Source organism: Cynocephalus volans, chromosome 14 (genome assembly GCF_027409185.1).
Source record: "Cynocephalus volans isolate mCynVol1 chromosome 14, mCynVol1.pri, whole genome shotgun sequence".
Classification (NCBI taxonomy): Eukaryota; Metazoa; Chordata; class Mammalia; order Dermoptera; family Cynocephalidae; genus Cynocephalus; species Cynocephalus volans.
This window is the reverse complement of record NC_084473.1, coordinates 59,093,368-59,109,215: the sequence shown is the minus strand read 5'-3', so window position 1 is coordinate 59,109,215 and position 15,848 is coordinate 59,093,368. Positions and strand designations below refer to the sequence as shown.

Sequence of the window (15,848 nt, the reverse complement as noted above, 5' to 3'; positions counted from 1 at the left end):
TTTTTCTCAAACTCTTCCAACAATTTGAAGAGTAGGGAATACTTCTAAACTTATTCTGTGAGGGCAGCATTAACCTCATACCAAAACCAGAAAAAGACACAACAACAACAGAAAACTACAGACCAACATCCCTAAAGGAACACAGATGTGAAGATCCCCAATAAAATACCGGTAAACAGAATCCAACAACACATTGAAAAGGTCATTCACCATGATCAAGTAGGATTCATCCCAGGGATACAAGGATGATTCAACATATGCAAATCAATTCACATCAAAAGAATGAAGGGAAAAAACTACATGATCATTTCAAAAGATGAAGAAAAAGCATTTGATAAAATCCAACACCCCTTCATGATAAAAAACACTCAACAAATCAGGTACAGAAGGAATGTACCTCAACACAATAAAGGTCATATACAACAAACTCACAGCTAATATCATACTGAATGGACAAAAATGGGAGGCTTTTCCTCTAAGATCTGGAATAAGACCAGGATGCCCACTTTCCCCACTCTTATTCGACATAATACTGGAAGTTCTAGCCAGTGCAATACAGCAAGGGAAAGCAATAAAAGGCATCCAAATTGGAAAAGAGGAAGTCAAATTATCCCCTTTTGCAGATGACTTGATCTTATACACTGAAAACAATGAAGATGCCACCAAAAGATTACTAAAACTAATAAATGGATTCAGCATAATCGCAGAATACAAAATCAACACACAAAAGTCAATAGCCTTTCTATATGCCGATAATAAAATAGCTGGAGAAGAAATCAAGAAAGTAATCACATTCACAATAGCTACCAAAAAAATGAAATACCTAAGAGTAAATTTGACCAAGGAGGTGAAAAACCTCTACAATGAAAACTATAAACATTTGTGTAAAAAAAATTGGAAAACACAAATAAATGGAAAGATATTCCATGTTCATGGGTGGAAAGAATTTACATCATCAAAATGTCCAGGTTACACAAAGCAATCTATATATTCAACGCAATCTCTATTAAAATACCAATGATATTCCTCACAGAAATAGAAAAAAAAATCTTAAAACTTGTATGGAGCCACAAAAAACCCCATATACCCAAAGTAATCTTTAACAAAAAAAACAAAGTTGGAGGCATCACACTTCCTGACTTCAAAATACGCTATGAAGCTATAGTAACCAAAACAGCATGGTACTAGAATAAAAACAGACAAATAGACCAACGGAACAGAATAGAGCACCAAGAAATAAACCTACACACTTACAGCCAAACGATTTCTGACAAAGGTGCCAAGAACATAAAGTATGGAAAGGTTAGCCTCTTTAATAAACAGTGCTGGGAAAACTGGATATCCACATGCAGAAGACTGAAACTAGACTGCTCTCTCTTATCATTCACAAAAATCAACTCAAAATGTATTCAAGACCTAAATTTAAGACCCAAAACTATGAAACTACTAGAAGGAAATGTAGGGGAAATGCTACACAAAATGGGAGTAGACAGGGCTTTTTTGAGCAAGACTACAAAGGCACAGACAACTAAAGCAAAAATACACAAATGAGACTCCATCAAACTGAAAAGCTTCTGCACAGCAAAGGACACTATCAACAAAGTGAAGAAACAACCTACAGAATGGGAGAGAGTGTTTGCAAACTACACATCAGACAAGGGGCTAATATCCACAACATGTAAGGAATTCAAACAATTCAACTGCAAAAAACGAAATAACCTAGTTAAAAATGGGCAAAGGATCTGAACAGACATTTCTCAAAAGAAAACATACAACTGGCCGACAGGCACATGAAAAAATGCTCAAAATCACTAATCATCAGGGACATGCATTATTAAAACCACAATTATATATCATCTCACCCCAGTTAGAATGGCTATTATCAACAAGAGAAAAGATAACAAATGCTGGCGAGAATGCAAAGAAAAGGGAACACTCTTATGTTTGTTGATGGGGATGTAAATTGGTATAACCATAGTGGAAACACTATGGAGGTTCCTTAGAGAACTAAAAATAGATCTGCTTTATGATTCAGCTGTCCCACTAATAGGTATATACCAAAGGAAATGAAATCAATATATTGAAAAGACATCTGCAGTCCCATGTTCACTGCAACGCTATTCACAATAGCCAAGAGATGGAATCAACCTAAATGCCCATCAACAGATGAATGAATAAAAAATACTGTGGCATATATACACAATGGAATACTATTCAGCTATTAAAAGAAATGATATCCTGTTGTTTGCAGCAACACAGATGGAACTAGAAAACATCTCAGGCACACAAAGATACTGCATGATCTCACTCACATGTGGAATCTTTAAAAAAAAAAAAATGTTTTGATAGGCTGGGAGAGAAAGTGTTGAGGGGAGGGAAGAGAAGCAGTGGACTAACAGTTATAAAACTATCCTATCTACCCTAAGTGAATCACTGTATGGTACATGCAGGTATTGAAACAACACACTGTATCCAGAAATATGTACAAGTAAATGTTAAAATTTTAAAAAATAAAATAAAATTTTAAAAGAATAAAAATATCTGGGCATGTAAAAAATGCACATTAAATGTTCTCAGAATGAATGAGTGAATGAGAGAAAGGAAGAAAGAAAGAAACCTAGATTGGTGACTTTCATCAATATGCATTTTTTTCTTTTACTCAAAAACCAATAAAATCAAAAGAATAAAAAATTTTAGATGTTTAAAAGTAAAAATTTTAAAAAATAAAATAAAATTTTAAAAGAATAAAAATATCTGGGCATGTAAAAAATGCACATTAAATGTTCTCAGAATGAATGAGTGAATGAGAGAAAGGAAGAAAGAAAGAAACCTAGATTGGTGACTTTCATCAATATGCATTTTTTTCTTTTACTCAAAAACCAATAAAATCAAAAGAATAAAAAATTTTAGATGTTTAAAAGTAAAATCTATGAATATAATTTACTAATATAATGGTTCTGGACTTAGTTGGGTAATCTAAAAAACCAGTAAGGAAAAAAAATTTTGTTTTCTAAGCATAACTGTTGTGGCTTCACACTTAAAAACAAAACAGAAGAAACCAACCAAACAAACAAAAAACACACACAATGTCAATCGTCTGGGTGAACAGAAATTATTATTATTATTATTATTATTTGTCAATATACAATGTGGTTGATTATTGTGGCCAATTATCAAAACCGCCCTCCCCCCTCACTCCCAACGTCCTTTCTGTTTGCTTGTCGCATCAACTTCAAGGAATTGTAATTGTTATGTCTTCTTCCCTCCCCACCAGCCCCGGTATTTTGTGTATTTATTTATTTATTTTTAGCTCCCACAAATAAGTGAGAACATGTGATATTTCTCTTTCTGTGCCTGACTTGTTTCACTTAATATAATTCTCTCTAGGTCTATCCGTGTCATTGCAAATGGCAGTATTTCATTCTTTTTTATAGCAGAGTAGTATTCCATTGTGTAGATATCCCACATTTTCCGTATCCACTCATCTGATGATGGACATTTGGGCTGGTTCCAACTCTTGGCTATTGTAAAGAGTGCTGCGATGAACATTGGGGAACAGGTATACCTTCGACTTGATGATTTCCATTCCTCTGGGTATATTCCCAGCAGTGGGATAGCTGGGTCATATCGTAGATCTATCTGCAATTGTTTGAGGAACCTCCATACCGTTTTCCATAGAGGCTGCACCATTTTGCAGTCCCACCAGCAATGTATGAGAGTTACTTTTTCTCCGCAACCTCGCCAGCATTTACCATTCACAATCTTTTGGATATTAGCCATCCTAACTGAACAGAATTTATTCTATTATGAGAGATTAAGAAAAAGAACGATACTGTTTTATAGTATCCATTCTTGCTTATATGCACTTATAACAGGTAAACAGATTGTAAATAATCCAAAATAAAGGATAATTTAAAACTCTTATTTTTTGAAGTACATTCATATGTCATATTGCAAATAAACACAAACATAGGCCCAGAGAGGGATGTTAATAAAGTATCAGTATTTGTCTACTTTCAGGAAAAAAAAGAAAAACAAAAAACTCGATCTTGATCTTGGATTAAATTGATAAGGGGAAGATGTCCTAAACCAAAAGATGAAAATTTTAGAAAGATAAAAATGTTTTAAGTTTAATCCAAGTGAGATGTTTACAAGTTGCCTTGTCAATCCTTTGAGATAATGGTGAAGTCAGAAACTGAGAGGCATAAGTGACATAAAGAAGTGAAAAAATTTAAATACTACAGTAAATTTGGAAATATAGCTTCCTTTCTTTTATATTTCACTATGTCCTCTAGAAAGGAATGTTATAAAAATAGCTACTTTTTACCAAGCTAGACATTTTACATACATTATTTCTAATCTTGAATAACCTATAGAGTAGATATCAATACCATCATTTTATATTTGAGTACACGGAGGCTACAGAAGATTAAATAACTTGTCTAAAGTCACAGAGCTAGCGATTGGCAGAATCACCTCTAAAGTTTCAACTTATGTATAAGTAGCTTCCTGGTCCAAAGAAGAAAGCTCAGGCAAACTTCGGAAATCTTGTCTGTGACCAGAAACAAAAGAACCATAAAATGAAGTCAGCCTTATCTCTATTTACACAAACAGGCAGGAAGCTTGCCTTGAGAAAAAAATATTCACAATTCCAGTGACTAATAAATTCTGGAATTCTATTTTATAATGTCTAGCATCAGTCAAGTTTCCATATAACTTTGGACTGAATATAAACAATAATTAAAGACTAACTTTACTATCTAATACATACATTTCTTACAGGTTTATCACTAAAGAAAGCTGATTAAAAACTTCTCTATAGTTCCACAATTTCAAACAATCTTTTCATTTCTGTCATTAAGGGAGGTAGTTATTGCATTAGGGGTTATGGGCAAAGACCCTGGAGAACACAAGACTGGATAAAATCCTGACTTAGTTATATAACCTTGACCAAATTATTTTACCTCTCTAAGCTTCATTTTGTCTGTAAAATAGGGATACATACGAGGGTACTCCAAAAAGTTCATGGAAAAATAGAATTAAAAGATAATACAAATCTTTCCATGAGCTTTTTGCAGACCCCATATCTGGCTCACAGAGTTACTGTAACGAGCAAATGAGATAACATGTATAAAGCATTCCACATAGTATCTGGTGCATAGTAAGTGCCCAATAAATTTGTTAGGGTAATATATTTTGTAGACTTCTGTTTTATTGGGACATTTTATATTAAACAAAACTTCACTCTCTGTTACTAATGCTACTATGGAACATTACAGATAAAGTCTTAAAACCTCTTTATTGACTTTATTGGGGTTGTCAACACAGAGTGCAAAGAAAAGAAAGGTATTAAAATTCTGTCCAAAGAGCATGCATTTTCAGTTTCAGGACAAAGTACCAACAGACTTTAAAACAAAACCCAGATTTTACAAGAGAGAGAGTCAGACCTTTGCACTTTGAAATTCAGTAACTCTTCCGCAAGAAATATGGGGAGAACATTTAAAATGTAAGCCAGAGCATAACATTGTAACATGTTATCGCTTGATGATCTGCGGGATAGAATGGTTTCTCCAGGCAAGAGTCAATTTCATCATTCACCACTGAGGGGAGCTGTAACCTAGGAAAAGGTTTATACAGAGTCCCAAGGTTTTGGTTTTCCTTCCCTCCCCCCAGTGCCTTATAATATCATTTCATCAACTTTTATTAAAATATATTTTATGTTAACTTCACAAACATACCCCAATTCTCTTTCAGAGACCTTATTAAAAATAGAAGCCTCATTATGCCCATGTAATTAATCATAAAGATAGAAGATCCTTATTCTCCTTTGTTGCTTTATTTTACTCTATAGCACTTATCTAACACACTATATATTTATCATATATTTAACCTATATTATATATTCATTTTATCTAACGTACTATATATTTAAAACATTAATATTTATTCTCTCTTCTCTCTCTCTCTCTGTCTCCCACATACACACACATAAATGTAAGCTCCTTGAGGAAGAGATTTGTTACCTGTTTTATACACCACTCTATTTCCATTGAATTAATAAATAAATGAATGAATGAATACTGGCCCATTTACTAGAAAGGTTAAAAGTACCTCATTAGATGATGTCAAGTAAAGCAAACTGCTACTACCTGAAAAATGCAATGTCTACTTACATTGAATTTTGGTTCAAAAGAAAATGTCTAAGTGTTCCTTAATCCCACAAATGGTTATATGGACAGATCTCATGAGATTGGCTTGTTTAATATACAATTATAGTAGAAACCTCCCTCTTAAATGATCTGATTGGTATAGGGAGCTGAGCATTTAAATTAGAAAATTATAAATACTGATACTCCAAATTTTTAATTTTGTCCAATACATATTGTGTTTCATTCACCAGTTTTTATGGCCTCTTCTTTCAATATAACTGTTAATTGTTGATTTTCTGGTACAATCAATACCCACAACGTATCATTGGTGAATTTCAATTTCTTTTAAATAAAATGAATATAGTACTTAAGGACAACAGAGACGCAATCTGAATGAAAAATCCCTCCAGATTTTATAAATTTTGCCAGTCTTTTATAGTTATATTATCCACGCCAGATTTGACAGTTTTTAGCAGCGTACTTTCATCAACTTTTTCTTAAGCATTTAACTAAGTTTATGAAATAATCCTTCAAACTGATTATTTCATTGACCTATGAAATATCTAGTTAAATTACATAATTACAATAATAGGTCAACAGCATTAAGAGGTCTTGTGAGGGGTCCAACCCAACTTTCAACCCACTTATGAGAGTGGAAGTGTGTAGGAGTGTGTCAGAGAGTAACCTACTAACCGTGTTGACACATATGGGCTTAAAACCAGGATGTTTTACAAACAGAATGGAAAGTATGAGATAATCCATGTAAGTTAAGTAGCAATTGATCAGAAGAACTTCTACCGTAACAGCCTATGGATCTTTCACATACTATTTCACTGCCACTAGGGTCTAACTTTTTCAATTTTTTTCAGCAGAGTTGATGGATGCTACTAATGTTATTCCCCTCTTAAAAACACTAATCCTTACAGAATTTCTAACAGTTCACTGGGTTTAACTATAATCATTCATTCACCTACTCCTTCAACAAGTATGTATTGAGAAGCTACTACCCAAAAGGTACAATGATAAAAAATAAATAATTGTAGTGGATACAGAGATAAATGAAATAAATCTCTTCCCCATTTAAATTTATTCATCCAAGCAAGGGTCCTGTTAGCATCTCAGAAAACTGACCTAGATTTTCCAGAGCAGGTAAAAAGAGTTAACACACCTGTATAGATAAAGAAAAGAACTATTCTCAAATCCATTTATGGCTCTCACTATACAAGAGTTGGTCTTGGCATAAAGAAATTAAGGTCTTCCCGAAAACTAAAGAGGGAGATATGCCTAATTCTAGTCTATCTTCCAGGTGAGAATACAGCATAGCACTTCCTTGTTCTGTTTTAGGTTTAATTACACAAACTCATCTTTTGACATTAGATGCTTCATGATTTATGATAGTTGTCCTAATTTAGAGAATGTAAATTAGTGTAATCTCTTTTGAGTTAAGAGATTTTAAATGCTTTAAGTCATAATGTGCATTAATGCTCTTTCCCACACATTAAAAGTGTGGCAGTTTCACAATAACTTTGAAGTCTGGTAACTATATGATAAAACTAAATCTGATAACGAATACATTTAATATCTGTTTTTGCTCTTTAACCTTTCATAAATAAATAAATATATTATGCTTGTAAAATAGGTCAAATCCCATAATTGCCTCTTAAAAAACAAACAAACAAACAAACAAAAAACCCTGCTGTAAAACAGGCATAAGCCAATAAAAATAAAACCACAAGAAACTTATCTAATAAAAAGTTTATGTTATTTTCTTGCATGGGCCTTCTAGCAAGCATTATTATTGTTGCTGTCATTATTAATGGCTGAGGAATTGCCTACCCCTCCCACATTCACTAATTTTACCTTTCTTCAAATTAGCTTATCAATATTTAGATTCCCCTAGGTTCTGATCATATAAAGATCTTAAAAGATAGGTATTATTTTATTTGATGCCCATGATTAAGAAATTAAGTTTCTTTTACAAGAAAAGCTAATTTACATCACAATTCAATTTCCTTTGTCTTTTTTTCCAATCTGGCATAGAAAATAACTATTACAGAAATGAGGAGTTGGGAAAAAGAATTGTTTGGGTACAGAATTCAGAATAGGAAATTTACAACAATACTCATAATCCATTCCAGAAAAATGAAAGTATATAGAAAAAATAGACGCTGATGTGGATTTTTACAAAGAAAGACACAAATTAAAGAGTTATTAATTGATTCCAAAATGCTACCCTAGATAATCCTTTGAAATATTTCATTCTCCATAAACCTACAAATCAAAAATTTGATCTGCAAAAAAATTCAAGTACTTTATAAAATATTTATATCAATTAAAACAAAGCCAATGACCTAGAAACACCTTCCAAGATAATCTAGAAAAAAATCTTTCATTTTATAGATGAAGAAGCTGAATACTAGGGAATAATCTACTCAAGGTTACCAGTTTTGAAGACGTAACATCAGGATTTATACTAAATTCTAACCCAATCCAAAGTTCATGGTTTCACTATATTATGAGATGAGAGAAAGAAAATGCATTTTCCTTCAAATAAGAATATGTGGAGGCAGAGAGACAAGGAAGCAGAAAACCTTTCAGCTTTTAAAAAACATAATGATAGCTGAAAATATCCAGAAATGCAGTATTCTCTCCACCATGTCACTCAGAGTAAGGTTTTCAAAATTACCTGGTTACATAACAAAACTTAATTTCTAGTAATATTCAATTAAAATGTTTGTATAAAGTAAACAATATGAGTATAGTTAAAAGCCATCTATATTATTTTTATTGGTTTTTCGTGCATCTAATGTATTAATAAATATTTAGACAGTAGGAATCTTCACATACTTTTTAAAAATTTTCCTCCTGTGTCCACTCCCTTACCTGATAGATTTCTAGCAACTTCAACTATTTGAGTAATAAATAGGCAAAGGAGCAAAATAAGCTTCTGAGCTTAAATAAATATATTTTTACATTAAAAGGCTATAACCATACTCTTTCACTTGAGGAACAAATGCCCCACTATGGGAAGGACAATCCAAATAAATTTAAATTTTACCACTTTATTTTAATTTTTAATATTTCCCCATTGACCTTTAAAATACATTTATAAAATGTGTAATACAGAATTTAAGAAAAAGATTTTTCCCCAAAATCCCACAGATTTGAACACCTCTTGCAGTCAAATCTAATGTATATCATGTAGCTTTTTAAAATTATTTTATTTTTTTCCTATTTGCACCTTTCAACAGGTTACTTTATAAACTGTTTTTCAGAAATCTGAAACTGGTATGCCTTTATCCTAAGATTAATCATGTAATAAGAACAAAAGAACACCTTTCTAAACAATATAAAGTTAGTTTTTATATACTTTTGCCATTAGTTACAACTCAAATTTAACGGGCTAATTCTTTAATACATCAAGTTAACAAAGAGACTTCAGATGCATAATGGAGCCAATGAGTACTGAAAACTAAGAGACCATCTATTGGGCAGAAGTTCTTGTCTAAGAATCAAAGCTAGCTTTTAGTTTGTAATCAATTTCAGCAAGCATAAGTTTGTTTTGTTTTTTAAACTTTAATTGCTACTCAAATTATAATGCTCAAATCTATCATTACAGAAAAGTCAAAACTGCTGTTTATTATGTGTGAACCTTTAACACAATTACACTGGCTTGATATCCAGCCATCAGAACTCCCTTATTGTGTTTGGACCTGATTTCGTTCCCAAACTTCCCAGCTCCTGAAGCCTAAAAACAGCCCAGTTACTGCTGGAAAAGTCTAAGACTCCTTTTACCACTGAGATACAAAACAAAGTAAGGCATAGAAAGGAAGAATATGATGAACAGCATATTATAAGCCTGTTACAAATACATATTTTAGAACTTGAATGATGATCATAATGATGAACAGTCATGATAATGATGATGATAACGACAATGGTAAAAGCTAATATTCACTAAGAATTATTTAACCCTCACAACAACCCTAATTTTATGGCTGAGAAGTTAAGAAACTTTCCCATGATCACAGAGCCTGTAACTGGAAGAGCCAGGACTTGAAATCAGGTCTGACTCCAGAGCCCACATGCTTAATCACCATATTCTCATTGTCTGTCTTCTCTAATCCCCTTTCAATAAACATTTATTAAACACCTACTGTATTCCTGCTAGTCACTGGAATTCCAGAATATAAAAATTAATTTAAGATGATTATTAAGGTACCAATCTAGAATACCTCAGCCCAAATTAAGAGTTAAAGTACACATTTTATTTTTAAAGATTTCAAAGGTCACTCATGGTTTCATTCAACCGACGTTTAAATGAGCATCTGCTATGTGAGAAGCACCATGCTAGATGCTGAACAGATAAAAAGATAAATAAGACATGGTCTTAACCTCAAGCCCCAAACAGAGTATATACGAATGTACTTCAAAAAGGCCATGGAAAAATAGAAAAAATAATACAAATCTTTCCATGAACTTTTTGAAGTACCCTCATAATTCAATATTGAAGACTTTTACAATTTTTAACAAAAGCATTTCCTACAAATAATGCAGCTATCATTTCACTTAAGAAAATTCCAGAAGCTATAGCTATTAAATCACTATTTAATTTCTATAAGGCAACATCTCTCCTACCACCAAAATGCTAATGTACCTTAATAATAATATATATATAAAGTCAAAAGTGTGAAAGGTGAAGGAATTTGCCATTAGCTTACATTTTCTATAACAAATGTCCACTCTTTGTCTTCAAATTCCTCTGCATGAGGATCCTGTAACAAAAGCAAAATGTGAAATTGAAATAGATGTCTTTAGTAAAATCAAATTACAATTATTAAAAAAAAAAAGCCTTGTTTTTAGCTTTTACCAACTTTTAAAAAGGGAGAGGCAGAATAGCCTACTCATGATAATTTCCATAATTTCCCTAAATTTAAACTATTTTATATCAAGAAATTCTCTAATTTACTTTCATTGATGCATATCTTTATCTTCCATCATTGCATCTGTGTATGACAAGATAAAAAGAAACCTGATCAGAGACAGATAACCTAGTGAATAAACTATTAAGAAGCATTTTATTAAGATATTAAATACTCATACAGAGCCTTGCCCTCATTTTTATACTTATAAGTATTTTAAACTAAAAGTACCATCTGAGGCAAGGTTTTCTTTGGTGCACAGGTTATATAAACATCTGGAATTTCAAAGCACTGCAGGGACTTCATAATCTAGACAAAATGGCTAATCAGCACTGGCTGTTGATATCCTCCTCCTACTTCTCTCTCCCACTAACCCTGGAAATGACTCAGAAACCTCAGAAACCTCAAAAACAACCAAATCCAACTTTTTTTTTTTTTTTAATGAGGCATGCTTTTGCAAGTATTTATTTGACAAATATTTATTGGGTACTTATTATAATATATATATATAAAGGAGATTGTAGAGGTGTTATATGGATTCAAACATAGTTGTCCTTGCCTTCAAAGACAAATGTAACAACTCTAAATAAGCATATGATAAATGAAGTAAATGGTTTTACCAGAGATTAGAAAATGATACATTAATTTTTACAGGAATGAACAGGAAAAGCTTCACAAGAGAGAAAACATCTGGGCTAGGTGGGATTGTATAGGACTTCCACAGATATTAGAATAAATAAAGGCAAAAGACAACAAAGTGTAAGAAATAGGAAAGTAGTGAAGTTACATTATATGTGCATTTAAAGTATTTATGTTCAACTGCATGTGTTAGAGGTGGGGTAGGGGTGGAAGTATCGACAGAATGAGAGTATACTCCAATAGAGCAGGCTTTGGCTAAATATTCCACTTTAAAATAGAGTGTACGCAGATGAGAGATGAGCTCTGATATTCCCCTGCTGAGTCTCAGGTCCCACATGCTCCTCAGGTCCCACATTCTTCTTCATAAGAGGGAAGCATCTTATTCCACTTCAGTCTATTATTGATCTTTTGTTTCTATTAGCACAGTTAAGTTTGTGCCTAGGATATTCCAAGATAAAAGTGACTGTAGCACTCTCTCAATTAGTCTCTCTGCCCTCTGCTCAATCTTGTACACAGATTAATTTTCCTAAGCCACAGTTCTGACCATGTTAGTACCAACTCAGATTTCTTTAAGGCACCTACAACTGACGAGATAAATTCCAAACTCCTTATTTACTTCATTATTTTGTTTATTTATTTTTTACTATAATAGCATGGTGGCTGGCTGAGTCTGAGCTGTGTTGCGGCAGTTATTTTTATAAGTAAATTCACACAGGTAAGATAAAAACCTGCCAAAAGAAGTTTCTTTGGTGGTGACAGGTGGAGGGGGGCGGAGAGCAGGGTATAGGAAAGGGTAGAAGGGAAAAGGAAGTAGAAAACTCTACTTGGTATTTGTTTCCCCAGCTAGCTGTGCCATGAACCAGGTTTATAGAGAGAAAAAGACTATTAATAAAGACTGAAGGAGCTTTTTCATGATGGACTTAAGGCACAAACAGTGCTACTTCAGAGACCAAGTAATAAAGTGTGATCAAACGCTGAAGAGATATATCCTACTATCTTCCCTGCCTGTCCTTCCCCCTTCATTTTGTTTTTTAAGGAATGTAGCACAGCTGCAGCACAATTAGTATCAAAATAATAAAACAAAAGGTTTACTGAGTACTTACCATGCCCCAATTACTATGGTGTTTCACTCACCACAGGAATTTATAAGACAAGTACTGTTTTTATTCCCATCTTAAAAGAGCAGAAGACTGAAACCTAAAAGATGTTAACTTCCCCCAGTACACAACTAATAAGTTCTAAAGCTACAGTTGCAGTTTCAGGTCTGTCTGACTTTTATCCACTTTGTTGGTTCAGTTTAACCACTGAGTCCCCATGACCTAGAAAAGTACCTGGCACATAGTAGGTTCTCAAGAATAGTTGATGAATGAAGTAATGAATATATATTTCATAAATTAAACAGTGCCTTGTACATAATATGACATACATTAATTCTTAAAGCAGATGAAACTCTTTTTCTTGCTTTTTTCCCTTATTTTTTTAATTTGGTGGGTGGTCTTGACCTTGGATAAAACATATTTAAAAAACACGAATGATATATTGTCCCTAAAAGAATTTTTACTAAAGAATAATTTCAGAGGGACCAAGAGACAAAAGTGACAGGGCAAAGTTAGTCAAAAGATGTAAAATAAGCAGCAATGATGCTCATTTTTAAGACACTTAAAAATGGCATCTGTACCTAATTAACTATATTATTCACCAGATAAAAACACTTATAATGAAAATTGCTTCTAGCTTGAATCAATTTCCTTCTCTATAATCTGCTCTCCCTCAACTGTCTCCTTTCTTACCATTGCACTAAAGAGAAAAACTGAAAGTGGCTTAAAGAGCCATTTTCCTTCTCAAAAACTGTAACAGGCTTTTTTAAAAAAATTACTAGAAATAGATATTCTATTTCATGTTTTTGAGAGTTTAATTCAAATTTCAAAAACAGGTACCCTACAAATATGTACAAGTAAATGTTAAAATAAAAATAAATCAAAATTAAAAACAAGCATGTAAGCTAAAGAAATTAATTCCTGGTTAAATCATAGAAAAATGAAACATATTGGTAACTTTCACAAAAAGCATTCAGAGCAGCCTTTTCCTATTTACAAATTTCAAGATTAATTGTTAGGTTTAATATAAGTAAAAGAAAGGGGAAAACATAAAGAAGTTTTCCACTTGAATATTTTAAACGCTATTCCAAAACAAGATCCAAAAATTACTATGAAAGAATGAAAACTTGTTTCACTTTGTTCTGTTTTACTTTTCTACTCTTCTATTAGAATTCGGGGGGCGGGGGGAGTCATGAAGATAAAAATATTAGTTGAAAATACTCCTAAATACTGAAAACGGTCACAAGGTTGCCTCAACAGCACAACAGAGCAGAAATGATTAATATCACAAATGGGAGGAAGGGGTGTTTGGGTTTCTTTCTACATACTAATACTCAGAGTCAAAAGCTTAGTGATAAGGATATGCTGAATATTCTCATCGGTACTTGAAAAACTAATTTTAACTTATCTCCTAATCCTCCAAGCAACACATTTCAAACAGCCACTTTCAACTCAGAATCATTCAGTCAGTGCATATCCTTTCTCCAAACACATGGCTGTCAGCTAGCTACTAACTGGCTCTGTTCTAACCTCTCCTTCTCTATCACTGTTTTCTTTTCTTTTTTTTTTTTTTAAGTCCATTCACTTGCTTTACCAATATAAACAAAAAATTAAATCAAAGTATTCAAGAAATTACTTAAGTCTTTCTCAAGCATGTCAGAGATCTTACTACTATAATCAATATTCATAACAGTATTTATTACAGAGTAGGTAGTACAATGTAGAAGAAAGAACAGGACTAAATCACAGTGTATTGGGGCAAGTTATCTGCCTCTCCTGTGTCAGTTTCCTTATAAGTCAAACAGGAATAATTATAGAACCTCAGGGCTGCTGTGAGCATTAAATAAATTAATGCATGTAAAGATTCATCTGACTCCAAAGGTATTGCTCTTAACTACCAAGCTTAGTGGATTATTCCAGTAGGAGAAATATGGATAAGAGGGTTTTAATAACAGGCTTTTAAGACAGCTGGTTGAAGGGCAATAGGATGGCTCCGACCATCCTTAAGAAAAGGAAGAGTAACTACTGTCTCATCCCTTATTTCTCCCTGAGCAAATCAAGTATGGTATACATATGACAAGTATAATCAAGTAATGTTATGATGTCAATAATAGTAGTTATCAAAACTATAAAATGTAACGTGTTTGGAATCTTTTACAAAATAGAGTATCTATGAAACAGCATTTAAAAATAGTATTCCATTTATGGGCTAGTATATTAACTTCATATTATTTTGTTTTGTGATCTCTGCAGTATTTCTTGAATAAATGAATTAATATATTGGATCACAAATTCAAAAGCACTTTTTTTACACAGTGATTTCACACTCTAAGGCACATCATTTTGCTCTACTTTGATTTTATGTCTCATAATATTTAGTGGATTTTCACAAACTTTATTTTACTCAATTATGCTTAATGAGATGCCCTCTTCCCTCCTGTCTTCTGTAAAAGTAATTTTAACACAATTTGAATGATTCAAAGAAATAAAGCTTTTGTTTTCTAATTCTACCACCTTCCAAAAGGCTAAAACTGGGACATATTTCCCACCACTTTTTTTTTTTTTAAACTTTTATTTTGTCGATATACATTGTGGTTGATTATTGTTGCCCCTTACCAAAACCTCCCTCCCTCCTCCCTCTCCTCCCTCCCCGCCAACAATGTCCTTTCTGTTTCCTTGTCGAATCAACTTCAAGTAATTGTGGTTGTTATATCTTCTTCCCCTGCCCCGGGGGGTGGGGTGGGTGGGTGTGTGTGTGTGTGTGTGTGTGTGTGTGTGTGTGTGTGTGTATTTATATATTAATTTTTAGCTCCCACCAATAAGTGAGAACATGTGGTATTTCTCTTTCTGTACCTGACTTGTTTCACTTAATATAATTCTCTCAAGGTCCATCCATGTTGTTGCAAATGGCAGTATTTCATTCGTTTTTATAGCTGAGTAGTATTCCATTGTGTAGATGTACCACATTTTCCGTATCCACTCATCTGATGATGGACATTTGGGCTGGTTCCAACTCTTGGCTATTGTAAAGAGTGCTGCAG

At 33.0% G+C, this 15,848-nt stretch overlaps 1 protein-coding gene across 7 annotated transcripts in view; it reads right to left on the bottom strand.

Moving 5' to 3' along the window:
• The window catches only part of EHBP1 (EH domain binding protein 1), a 370,142-nt gene that overhangs the window by 290,911 nt on the left and 63,383 nt on the right, over positions 1 to 15,848 (bottom strand). For all 7 annotated transcript variants that reach the window (XM_063077688.1, XM_063077689.1, XM_063077690.1 and 4 more), the window contains exon 5: positions 10,871 to 10,924. In XM_063077688.1, the coding sequence (XP_062933758.1) occupies positions 10,871 to 10,924 (54 nt within the window). The remainder of the gene's footprint in view (positions 1 to 10,870; positions 10,925 to 15,848) is intronic.